At 41.8% G+C, this 12,806-nt stretch overlaps 1 protein-coding gene across 4 annotated transcripts in view; it reads left to right on the plus strand.

Annotated features, from left to right (window-relative positions):
- The window catches only part of CNOT3 (CCR4-NOT transcription complex subunit 3), a 41,134-nt gene that overhangs the window by 24,375 nt on the left and 3,953 nt on the right, over positions 1-12,806 (plus strand). Inside the window, exons 8-19 of one of the 4 annotated variants that reach the window (XM_060780397.2) lie at positions 393-488; positions 1,095-1,317; positions 2,121-2,254; positions 2,392-2,448; positions 4,114-4,429; positions 6,569-6,674; positions 8,398-8,575; positions 9,440-9,539; positions 9,651-9,698; positions 10,222-10,423; positions 12,170-12,302; positions 12,465-12,590. In XM_060780397.2, coding sequence (XP_060636380.2) covers positions 393-488; positions 1,095-1,317; positions 2,121-2,254; positions 2,392-2,448; positions 4,114-4,429; positions 6,569-6,674; positions 8,398-8,575; positions 9,440-9,539; positions 9,651-9,698; positions 10,222-10,423; positions 12,170-12,302; positions 12,465-12,590 — 1,719 coding nt within the window. The remainder of the gene's footprint in view (positions 1-392; positions 489-1,094; positions 1,318-2,120; positions 2,255-2,391; positions 2,449-4,113; positions 4,430-6,568; positions 6,675-8,397; positions 8,576-9,439; positions 9,540-9,650; positions 9,699-10,221; positions 10,424-12,169; positions 12,303-12,464; positions 12,591-12,806) is intronic. The other 3 variants (XM_060780398.2, XM_060780399.2, XM_060780400.2) reach the window with 3 other exon arrangements.

Genomic DNA, 12,806 nt, shown 5'->3' on the forward strand with positions numbered 1-12,806 from the left:
CATACAAATGTAAGTAGATCAATAGGTACTGCCTAGGCGGGAAGTAATGGCACTCCATGCAGTCATGCTGGCCACATGACCTAGGAGGTATCTATAGACAACACCAGCTCTTTGAGATGAGCACCACCTCCCAGAACCAGACACAACTAGATTTAATCTCAGGGGAAACCTTTACCTTTACCTGTTTCTACCAGTAGGACATAAATGAAAGCCCTCTCGGTACATTGTAATGCTTGACCGCTATATATAGGGAGATATGTGTATTCATAAAATGCTTTATTGCTGTATTGCTTACCTTGGCAATACTTTCAGTATGTTCGAGACCTTCAAGTTTGGCTGGTGCATGATCTGTCTCTTTTCTTCCCTCCCTCTTTCCAACTTCACTATATCAGAATACAATAGATACCTTGAACATGCAAGTGGATCAGTTTGAGAGTGAAGTGGAGTCTCTTTCTGTCCAGACACGTAAGAAGAAAGGAGATAAGGATGTGAGTTGATAAAATGTCTTCCTGAGAGTGTGAGTGATGCACAGTGGGGCTAGTGCATGAGGACATTACATGGTTTTAATATATTAAAAAGTTGGAGGGGATATGTGTGGAAATTGATATTTCTGGGAGCTTGGTTAGGCGGGGGTTGGGCAAAGAAAAGAATAGGAGAAAGAGATAAATTAATCATATGGTGAACTTGTCTGTCACAGAGATAAGTTGCCAGAACCTTGTGTGGTGAATATTGTGAATGTCAGGAGGCAGTTTGGCTTTGGCTCTGACTTAAGGTTGGAAAAGAAAGGTCTGATTCAAGAGCACTGTCTAAAGTTCTTAAATTGCATAGTGTAGCTTGTTGCGAAAGTGTGTCCTTCAAAGAGTGGACACTTGAGGATGTGGAGGCAGTCACTGAAACCTCCCTTCTCTGTGTTTTTTTTTTTCTGTCCTGGCTTAGCTCTCAATAATAGTAGGGCTTTATTTAACATCGTGAGGCACAAGAGCGAGATTGACTGATCCAAAATGAGCTTTATGGGCAGATGAGGGATTGAACCTATGTCCCACTGTGGTTTGACATTTTAAATATGCTGGTGCTCTCTTCCACCTGCTCACAAGCAGAAGCAAGACCGGATAGAAGGGCTGAAGCGGCACATTGAGAAGCACCGGTACCACATTCGGATGCTGGAGACGATTTTGCGCATGCTGGACAATGACTCCATTAATGTGGACTCCATCCGAAAGATCAAGGATGATGTGGAGTACTATGTAGACTCCTCACAGGACCCCGACTTTGAAGAAAATGAGTTCCTTTATGATGACCTCGACTTAGAAGACATTCGTAAGTTTCCTTGATCTGTGGGGAAGTATGAGACAGAAGTAGATTCAGTCTGTAGGCCTGTTCCTGTGGAGAAGCTGCTATTGCACTGCTAGTTATGGCAGTTTTGAAGGGACTGCTACTTTCTTCCTTTTAAGAAAATCTGTGTGTAAACTTGAGAAAATAATGACATTTTGCGAGGGGTATTTATTTTGCTAAGCATCCATGTGCTAAAGTCAGCCCGTGTGCTAAAGTCAGTTGATAGTTTGTTGGGCATATGTGGCCTCCCATTGGACTCTGTGTTGGTAAAATTTCCTGTGTTGTTGATATTTTACTGTTTTGAGGTAACTTGGTAATTGTTCTGTTTGTTGCTTGCGTGCTTCACTTGAAGTCTAACAGCCATAAGCTGTTTTAACTACGTTTAACTACGTTTATTGTTTTACCCTTAATTTATTGCATTTTGATTTTGATTTGCAGCCTTTTGTTTCATATTATGTATATTGTTTTTGTGTTCTTAGCCGCCCCAAGTCCCTTTGAGAAGAATGAGCAAGATATAAATAACATTTATTGTTATTATTATTATTATTATTATTATTATTTCTTCAAGATGAGATTGGTGATGTCAGTTTTTCTCTTCGTCTTGTCTATAAAACTTTAGAAGGTGTCAGTAAATTTAAAAGTCACAATAGCGAACTGTTCTCAAGCAAGGACTGTGGGCCTATGCCTTGTAACAACTGTGCCACCTGATTAATAGTGCTGGTTGATTGGTTAATTACCTGTAGCTTTGGTCCTTGGTTTGTAAGCTCTCCTTTTTCTTGGCCCTGCAGCACAGGCCCTGGTAGCCACTTCCCCACCCAGCCACAGCCACATGGAGGATGAGATGTTCAATCAGTCCAGCAGTACACCCACATCCACCACGTCCAGCTCCCCAATCCCACCCAGTCCTGCAAATTGTACGACGGTAAGGAAAGTACTCTGTTGTGCATCTGGGTTTCTGGGCCATGTACTTTTCTTCAAGGAGGTAGTTGGTTGCATGCTAAGCCCTGATGCAGGCATTCTTCTTTCTGTGATGTTTATACCACCTTTTATCCTTTTAAGGAGAACTCGGAAGATGATAAGAAACGAGGACGGTCAACGGACAGTGAAGTAAGTCAGGTGAGTTTGGCATCCAGGAATTTGGGGCTTCAAAGCGTTCTGTTTGGGAGGAGCAGAGGAAGACTGGTGCTCATCAGCTACAGTCAGTCCATATGTATCATTCCAGTTAGAATATGATTCTGCTGTGGAGACTATAACCTTCAGGATGTAGATGGCTATATTGTTTGTTTTTAAGAGTTGGATCTGTGGCGCAGTGGGTTAAACCACTGAGCTGCTGAACTTGCTGATTGAAAGGTCAGCAGTTCGAATCTGGGGAGCGGTGTGAGCTCTTGCTGTTAGCCCTAGCTTCTACCCATCTAGCAGTTCGAAAACATGCAAATGTGAGTAGATCAATAGGTACCACTTCGGCAGGAAGGTAATGGCTCCATGCAGTCAAGCCAGCCACATGACCTAGGAGATGTCTACCTTTACTATCTATATCAAAATCTTGACTTTTGAATGAAACTGAATACCAAAGATGAAATGCTCCTTGTCTTGGCTCTCCTTCGAAATAGACAGCTTTTACGTGCAAGAATGTGCAAGTGTTTTCCCATGAGTAATTCAAAAGATTCTAAGATGATACTGTTCTGTAGGAGGACTGTGCCACATACGGAACCCTATGCACCTTTGAGACTGAGAGAAAGAAGTTGGTAGCATAAACTACATCTACTTTATCAGATGCATGGAGTGAAGTCCTTAGGGGTATTGTCTGTTCTAGGGCACATCACTCCACACATCTGATGAGGTACCGAATATATTTGAGCATAAGCTGAATTTTTCATCCCTTTTTTTAGTGTGAAAAAGCCCCCATTAGCTTATACTTGAGGCAGATATTTATTATTTTACTCTATTATTATTACATTTATTATTTTATTCCATTTGTTATTGTTATTATTACATTTCCATTGTTTTACTCCATTATTATTTTTATTACATTTATTATTTTATTCTCTTCATTATGGTTGGAAAGATACATAAGCACATGTACATTGAAGAAGGTTAGAATAATGGTTTAATCAGAGTTGGACAGTCTTACCTTGAATTACAGTTTTATGTAAATATTCAAAAATATTTAACCTACTGATGCCTCAATGTAATTGTATTGTCATCTATATTTTGAAATTTACCAGTAGCTACTGCATTTCCCACCCTCAGTTTATACTTGAGTCAATACGTTTCCCAGTTTTTTGTGGTAAAATTAGGTGCCTCAGCTTATATTCAGGTCGGAGTAATGTAATGTACAAGTGCTTATGCCACCAACTTCTTTCAGTCAGTCACAAGGTCCTACAAGATTCCTTTGCATACTGATCAAGAGTAAGACAATTATGTGTTTTAATTCTACCACATTAGAAACAGTATTCTTGGAACTGCCATTTTGCGGAAAGTGAGAGGGAACGCAAATTGGCAAGTTCTTAGAATGAAGAGTATTATTTGTTGTTGCTGCCTCCTGGCTTCAGGTTGTTTCCAGCTTATGGCAATCCAAAGGCGAACCTCTATACTTTCTTCTTAGTAAGAAGGAGTTTGCCACTGCTTTCCTCTGAAACTGAGAATGGGTCACCTAATGAGCTTCCATGGCAGATTTGAACCTTGGTCTCTCTGAGTCCCAGTCCAGCACTCACATTGCTATGCCACTCTAACTCTTTAGAAATGTTTACAGGCCTAAAATGTTTTCTCTGTTTTCCTCAGTCCCCAGCGAAGAACGGTTCAAAAAGCCTCCACAACAACCATCATCAGCCACCTCCCCCGATCCCTCCTAGCTACCCGATGGGCAGCAGCTCCAGCACCTCATCTTCCTTGGGGAATGGGCCTGGCTCCAACAGCAACGGGGCTGTGGCTGGCAGTGGGAATGCAACCAGCAAAGCTAACCCTCCGGCAGGGCACGCACCCACCACCCCGACCCCTTATGCCCAGGCTGTGGCACCCCCGCCCACCAGCACCAACGCCTCCCAGCCCCGGCCTCCCAGCACCCAGCAAAACGCCAGCAAGCAGAACGGGGCAACCAGTGAGTCTGCGTCAATGTGGAGCCAAGGGTTAGAGGGGGGCTGGTTTCTGTAAGTTCCCAGGGTGTAAATATTTGATTAAGTCTGAAGAAAATCTTTCTTAAGCTACTGGGAAGCATAGGCAAGACATGACCCGTGGTTTATTATTATTTTTACATAATTTGTTTTTATAGTACAGCATAAGCAAATGTTCAAGGGAAGGAACCATTACATAGTACTGGTAGCATGCATGTTTTTTATGTGGGCGGTCTCCAGATACAATTGGTTTGGATTGCAGGTGGTAATAGACATGGGCCTGAAACTCTGGCAAAAGTATTGCTGGTTAGATGTTGTTGTTGTTGCAATTACTGTATTTGTATCACATCTTCCTCCCAAAAATGAGAATCAAGTTCTAAGGCAGGCCTTTTGCTATAGCTGTTGTTTTCTAAACCAGGAACAGGCCACATGCAATCCTAGGAATAGTGGCTCCCTGGTGGCACAACAGATTAAACCGCTGAGCTGCTGAACTTGCTGACCGAAAGTCTGGCAGTTCGGATCCGGGGAGCGTGGTAAGCTCCCACTATTAGCACCAGCTTCTGCCAACCTAGTAGTTCGAAAACATGCAAATGTGTGTAGATCAATAGGCACCGTTCCGGCAGGAAGATAACAGCACTCATGCTGGCCACATGACCTTGGAGCTGTCTACGGACAAGGCCGGCTCTTTGGCTTAGAAATGGAGATGAGCTTCACCCCCCAGAGCCGGACACAACTAGACATAATGTCAGGGGAAATCTTTACCTTTACTAGCTCCCATCATTCCAAGCCATTATAAGCTAATGAGGATTATGGGAATTTATAGTCCAGCAACTCCTAAAGGACTACCCTTTGCTCACACTGCAATACAATTTTACATTGGGAGGAATATGCAGTGATTGGTGGAAGCATGAATGCTCCCTGACATATACGAGCAACTAGCATTTCACTTAAGCTTTGAAGAACCAGTATTTACAAATATTATGATCACCCGAGGCGGAAATCTTTCAGCCCAGAACAGGACTCCTGTCACTTTAAGAAGCTTTGAAGCGGAACATTCAACAGGTGCATTTTTCCTCGTCAGTACAGCCTCCTGATGTGAAAAGTTGCACCTGTAGAAACCCTCTTCTTTCCTGAGGGCTCTATAATAGAAGGCTAATGCCAACTCCCATTGAGTAGTCATTGCCACAACCAGGGAAGAGCCCTCTCAAAACAAGGATGGGCCAAGGGCTGCTGGACCACAAATCCCACAAGCCATAGTCTGCATAAGCAAGGGTGAAGAATGCTGGGAGTTGCAGTCAACGCCTGGAAGGCTGCACATCTGAGCCAAGTCAAGAACATGACGCTAGGTATCTCCTTTCTTTCCCCACAAATTTAGGATGATTTTTTAAAATGACTACACTCTCCCATATTACTATTTACACAGACCTAGAATAACCCTTCCTTCTTATTCAAGCCCTTCATCAGAAACCACAGATTTCTCCTTGTCTTTTCCTAGCCCTGTTATGTAATTTGCCCCACTCTCTTCTCCTTATGAGTTTCCTGTGAACTCTAGCTCAGTGTTTCTCAGGCTCTGGTCTTTCATGTTTTTTGGACTTCAGCTCCCAAAATCCCCGAGGCTTCTGAAATTTAACATCCAAAAGCATTTGGAGGAGTAGAGATTGGGAATCACTGCTCTAGCTTTTCTCCAATATTGTAGAAACTGCAAAAAAAATTTCCAAAGCTTAATTCCTTATACAATTTTTGTTCATACTCAAGAGTAGCTACTCTTGTCTTCTTTGACATTACATCCCCAGCTGTGGCTTTTTAACAGCGTTTTAAACTTCAGAAAACTAGCAAGTGGTAATGTTCAGGTTTTTTTTGAGCCATTTATAAGTTTCACCTGCAGACTTTATCATAGCAAGATGCATTTAAAGGTACAGGAGCAAGGCAGGGTGTCTTTTTTTCTGGTCAGTTATTACTGTCAGGCTGTGAGGGATGCAAAAAGTTTTCTGTGCTCCACTGAGTTCTTAACTGGACAGAAAACTGAACCTAGGTCATGAAGCCCAGGGTTTCCTCATTTGTGCAGCAACTGATTGCTTGGTGTAAAGATTCAAGCCCAGGAGTTCAACAGTTGTCTCCTTGTCCAGGTTACAGCTCCGTAGTAGCTGACAGCAGTTCAGATTCGACACTAAGCAGCAGCAGCCAGTCGTTGCCGAACCAGACAGTGTCGCACAACCCGCCCAGCGCTTCCACGTGAGTGTCTCCTTTCATCTCTTCAAAATGTGTTCAGTTCACTCATACCTCAACCACTTTCATCTTGCTGTGTTCCAGGTAATTGGAATACTGTCCATAACTCGCAAGGGACCCATTAGGTTTATTTTTTTCCACTGTGCCAATAGATGTTCATAATCTACTTCAAACAGGGTTTTAGTATTTTACTGATCCTCTGCATTCGAAGGTTTCTTTTTATTCATAGTTTGTAAAACATTTTTTCAGGATTGTGCAAGTCATTTTTCAAAATTTTATTTAACTGAAATACATTTATTATTTTACTCTATTATTTCTACATTTATTTTACTCTATTATTATTATTATTATTATTACATTTCTTATTTTAGAGTAAAATAATAATAGAGTAAAATAATATATGTAATAGCAATTGAGAGAAAAATGCAATAACAATAGAGTAAAATAAGAAATGTAATAAAAAATAAAATAATATAGTAAAATAATACATGTAATAATAATTGAGAGAAAAATGCAATAACAACAGAGTAAAATAAATGTAGTAATAACAATAGAGTAAAATAAGAAATATAATAAATAAATAATAAAATAAGAATACTGTAAAATAATGTAAATGTAATAATAACAGAGTAAAATAATAACCTTGACTCAAGTATAAGCCGAAGGGGGCTTTTTCAACCTAAAAAAAGGGCTGAAAAACTTATACTCGAGTATATATGATACCTCAGTTCACATGGTAAATGTGTTCCTGTGCATTACTTTTTTTAACATAAATTTAGTAAGGCACAGAAATAACATGTAAAGAGTAAAGAAAAGAGGTACAAAAAATATACTACAAAAAGAGCAGTACAACATATTTTAGTGAACTTTTTTTATTGAAAAATGACCATGTGCACATGTGAAATGAAATAACAAGGCCTGGTAAGCACAAGTAAATAACATTTTGAACATTTTAAAGACAACTTGACACCTTCTTCCAAAAAGCATCCAAACGTGTCTTTTGTTTTCACTAACTTCCACTTTTCTTAGGATTTCTATTTTGGAGGCAAAACATAGATCTGTGGTTTGGGGGCTGGGGTGAGGGGTAGGTCGCTTATGAGGTCAGTTTTTCCTATTCTGTGAACTGTAACCTTTCACAAAGTTAACTAAATATTATATATTTCCTCCTTTTCATCATGGATCTGGAACAGGCTAAGGGACTATATGCCCTTTCAGGTCTTGATAGGTTTCAACCTCTGTTATCCATGATCATGCCCATGTTAGCTTGGGCTGATGGGAACTGGAGTCCAACTACTTGTAGGGCATCACAAGGTTCTTCCCAGCCATTTGGAAGCCAAAGGAAAAAAAATCTTAGACTCTAGAAGCTCCATTCTGAACTTAATAGAACATTCTGTTATGCTCATGGAATCCTAACATGGATACAGCTCTGACCACAAAGAACTTGGGCAGAGAAAATAATGCAATATAAACTAGCATGAGGAAAGCAGTTCCCAATTCCTCTCTAAACATTCTGTTTTCTTTCTGAGCACATTCTGTTGCTCTGTACTGTGTTGTAGGATTCAATTGCCCTTAAAATCACAAGGCTAGGTCTCCTGCATGGCTGTTGCTTTGTTCATCTCATCTCCTTGTCTAGGAACACTTGAGCATCTGAGGGCTTTAGGTTTTGGCTCCTGGTTTTCAGAGACACGCTATTCTCTCAACATCTGTCTGTCTGTCCTCTTTCTGGCAGGAAGGAGCCCAGCGCAGCTCCTCAGCCACCAAATAGTGGCAACAGCACTGGATCCAGCCTCCTGGTGCCTCTGACTGCCAACCCGCCTGCCTCGCCCACACCCAGCTTTTCTGACAGCAAGCCTGCCCAGACCCTGCTCAACGGGCCTCCCCAGTTCAGCTCCACGCCTGAAATTAAGGTGAGGGGCTGCCCTGGCCCTCTGCCTCCGGGGCTTGGGGAAAAAGTGGGGTCACTGGACAAGGAATTCTGGATGTTGTCATCTCAAAAGTCTTCACCTTCTCAGGCATTGTCATAATGCTTTCTGAGTGTGTTACTCCCAGATTGGGTATGTGCCCTTCTCAGAGATGTGACCAATTCCCGTTGCCACTGCTTTTTGGAAGAATTTACTTAGTTTTAATGTTAGATCTTTAGTTTTAATGGATTCATTGATCACTTTGTTCTTGGTGGTGGTACCCGGGTTTGTGTTTTTTAGTGGAAAGGTGGAAAAAATACTAAATTCACAGGAGCAAGGACTGGATTAATCATGAGAGTGCTTTAAGCAGTTCCTTTCTGTAGAATCTTATTTGGGCATGTGTATTTTTGTTCCATGTTATCCCAACAATGAGGTACTCTTAAGACGTACAGTAGAGTCGCTTATCCAACCTTTGCTCTTCCAACACTGTATTATCCAGCGCAGTCTGCCTCCTGCCCGGATCCACAGCTATTTCAATACATTGTGATGTTTTGGTGCAAAATTTGTAAATACAGTAATTATTACATAACATTACTGTGTATTGAACTGCTTTTTCTGTTGATTTGTTGTAAAATGTGATGTTTTGGTACTTAATTTGTAAAATCATAACGTAATTTGATGTTTAATAGGCTTTTCCTTATTCCCTCCATATTATCCAACATTTTCACTTATCCAGTGTTCTGCCAGCCCGTTTATGTTGGATAAGCGAGACTCTACTGTATTGATTATCTTGTGACTCAGAGTTCTACTTTGGGAGGAGAAAGTTCTCCCATGAGCCCCCATTGGTGTAGTTTACATTTTGATCTGCAGGCACCTGAGCCTCTAAGTACGTTGAAATCTATGGCTGAGAGGGCAGCTATCAGCTCTAGTATAGAAGACCCTGTGCCATCGCTTCACCTTGCCGAAAGGGGTAAGTGAAATAAGGACATTTCTTTTTCAACCAATTTCTGTATAAAAACAGCTGTATTGTTCAGATTCTCATCCAAGCCCCCTCAATATTTTCTATGTGTGGACAACCTAGATCTTTGGTCAGAAATCACGCTTCCTGCAGGACCACTTTGGAGGACAGGTAGTTACCCCCATCTCCAACTTTCTCGCTTTACCCCTTCTTGAACCTGCCCACTGGGAAGATGCTTTTGCTACAGATATTGCTTCCTCTGCTCACTTTTGATGTTGAGGCAATTGAAGAGCGGGTGGAAGAACACGATACAAATATAAATAATTCCTTCTGGTCCAGCTTTTTAGTCAGTGATCTTTTAATAATCATTCTGAGAGTCTAATTGATGTTGATGAAAACACTTAAAGCAAAACTCTAGAGTTTAATGAGAATACTAAAATCAGAGTGTTCTGTGGCTCTATAAGAAGAGGAAGGTCTTTGGGAAAGAAATGGCAAGCCTACAAAACAATTATCAGTTAACTGACTTTAGGAATTTGAAAGAGACAAATTCTTCTGGTGGGATCCAGAAGTCTCTTGCCATTATTGTTAAGGGTGGGGAGCCTTGTGAGGATGTGCCATGCAAAAGGAAAATTTCTACTGATGTACTACGTGTGTGTGTGTATGAAGATGCCTCTAAATGTTCTTTTCTCCTCAGCTGATATCTTAATCACGAGCACGACCTCCCAGCCAGCCTCCAACCAGCCCCCCATCCAGCTATCTGAGGTGAACATTCCCCTCTCGCTTGGGGTGTGCCCTCTGGGGCCTGTGCCTCTCACCAAGGAGCAGCTCTACCAACAGGCCATGGAGGAGGCCGCCTGGCACCACATGCCTCATCCCTCTGACTCAGAAAGAATCCGGTAAGGAGGTGGGGCAGGGATTGCCCTGATTTTGGGAAATGGTGGGCACTTACGATGCTTGGGTTTTTTTTTGGGGGGGGGGGAGGAGATTGTTTGCACATTGCAGGAAAATGTATCTTTTACATGAAAATACTGTAAATGTTTTTGTTTGGATCCCAGGCTTCAAAGTCCTCTTTCTGGGTCCTGTTTTGCCACTTTAATCTAAAATCTTCTACCCGTAAATAGGCCACAAAAAGAGAAATGAGACTTATGAAATAAAGTCTCTGCAGCACAATATTGCAGCTAAAGGCTGCAACTGGTCCAAAACCTTGCACGTGTACTCAGTGGTTTTAAAGCAGTGGTTCCCAACATTTTTTTGAACAGGGACCACTTGATCAAGGACCACTCTCCAACATCAGTGTCAAAAGGATTATGAATCAGTTTTTGGTCAACTTTAGATTCGGTTTGGTTATTTGGGGTACTGATTCAGAAAGTTGCATTGGATAAATCACATCAGCTCTAGTTTCTGATACAGAACATAAGCCATCTAGTAATCGCCATCTACTCGCGCACAGAAAACTATATTTAATAATCTAGAGCTGATGTGGTCTATTCCAATGCAATTTTCTGAATCAGCACTCTAAATAACCTCAGGAACAGGCCTAAAAACGAAGACGTCAAGAAAAAACATTTTTGGTTGGGCTGTGTTATTATCCATGGATTTTGTTAATGCATGTGTAAAAATAAAAGGAGAGGGGGCTGAGGCTGAAACAAATACAAATAGTAGAGTGCAAGACCCAAGAAACTGTTCCTAACGGCTTTGATGATGATGATGATGATGATGATGATGATTTGGAGGACTAAACAGGGTCTTACAAAGGGCTGCTTTCCCATTACAACTCTTGTGTTTGGCAATGGGAGATAATAATAATAATAATAATAATAATAATAATAATAATAATAATAGTTGTTGTTATTTGGGGGACTAAACAGGGTCTAACAAAGGGCTGCTTTCTCATTAATACTGATCTGGCAATGGGAGCTTATTATTATTATTATTATTATTATTACTATTATCTCGCTTCCTCACTTGTGCCGCAAGTGAGTCTTCTCCACCCTGAACTGGGAAGCCCCCCAAGGCTGAGAAAGCATTGGCGAACACAACGGCCTTCCTTCCTCCCTCTCTTTCCCTCTCCTTTTTTCTCTCACCCCCTTGTGCGTGCTGCGGGGTGAGTCTTATCCACCAGCTGATTTCAGGTCTTGCAGCCCACCCATGGGCCCATGGGTTGGGAACCACTGTGTTAGAGCAAAGGATGCTGGGAAATTAAATTGGAGTGCTCATGGCAAGGGAAATGTGATAATTGCTCAGCACCTATTTAGCTGCTGCTAACAAATGTGTGCCTTCTTTTTCTTCCCCTTGTTGTAATCACTCTTTTTATCATCAAGTAGGTCCTCTGCCAGCCCTCCTAAAATCCTTGAGCTATTTAAAAGTTTCCAAAAGTCCCACCTTTGCTTTCCTAGGACAGACTTCGGTCAGTTCTGAGATGAGGAACAATGAGTTAACCCCAGTTGTAATGGAGCCTTACCTCATTGTTGCTGGTTAGCAACAGTTCAGCAAGGGCATTAGAGTAAGAAAACTTGAGGGTCCCTGTGTTTGGAGGCTTATACCAGTGGGAGAAGACTGCCATCAAGATGGAGCTGGAAGCCAAGACCTTTGTCAGATTGTCCTGCACATTCATTGTGCGGTATCCTTGTTCAATTTTGCAGGCAATACCTTCCTCGGAATCCTTGCCCAACCCCTCCGTACCACCACCAGATGCCTCCCCCACACTCCGACACCGTGGAGTTCTACCAGCGCCTCTCCACAGAGACCCTTTTCTTCATTTTCTACTATTTGGAGGTAGTATGTTGAAACCTTTCTGGTGCTCACTGGGAAATAAAATCTTCCTCTCCCCATCCTTTCCCCTCTAGAGGATTTAAGGGTTCCTTTCTGCCCATGTTGTACTTCCCTCTAGATATATATCCCATAGTCCCAATCTGTTTGTCCCCTTCCAATTTGAAGGGCACGAAGGCACAGTACCTGGCAGCAAAGGCACTGAAGAAGCAGTCATGGCGCTTCCATACAAAGTACATGATGTGGTTCCAGCGGCACGAAGAACCCAAGACGATCACAGATGAATTTGAGCAGGTGAGGATGCCTAGCCTTCTTGCTTGATAATGGATAGGGTTGGATTAACTATTAAGCCCTGATAATAGGAGAAATACAGAAGTATGTTTTTAGTGAGGGGAACAGCAGGGATAGAGGAGGGCTTTGTGCCTTCTCTTTTGGTGGAGTGATGACAGACAAAAGTCAATATGCCATACTCTCTGACTTGAAAGAAAATTGACAGGATGAACATTTTCT

Source organism: Anolis sagrei, chromosome 6 (assembly GCF_037176765.1).
Source record: "Anolis sagrei isolate rAnoSag1 chromosome 6, rAnoSag1.mat, whole genome shotgun sequence".
Taxonomy (NCBI): Eukaryota; Metazoa; Chordata; class Lepidosauria; order Squamata; family Dactyloidae; genus Anolis; species Anolis sagrei.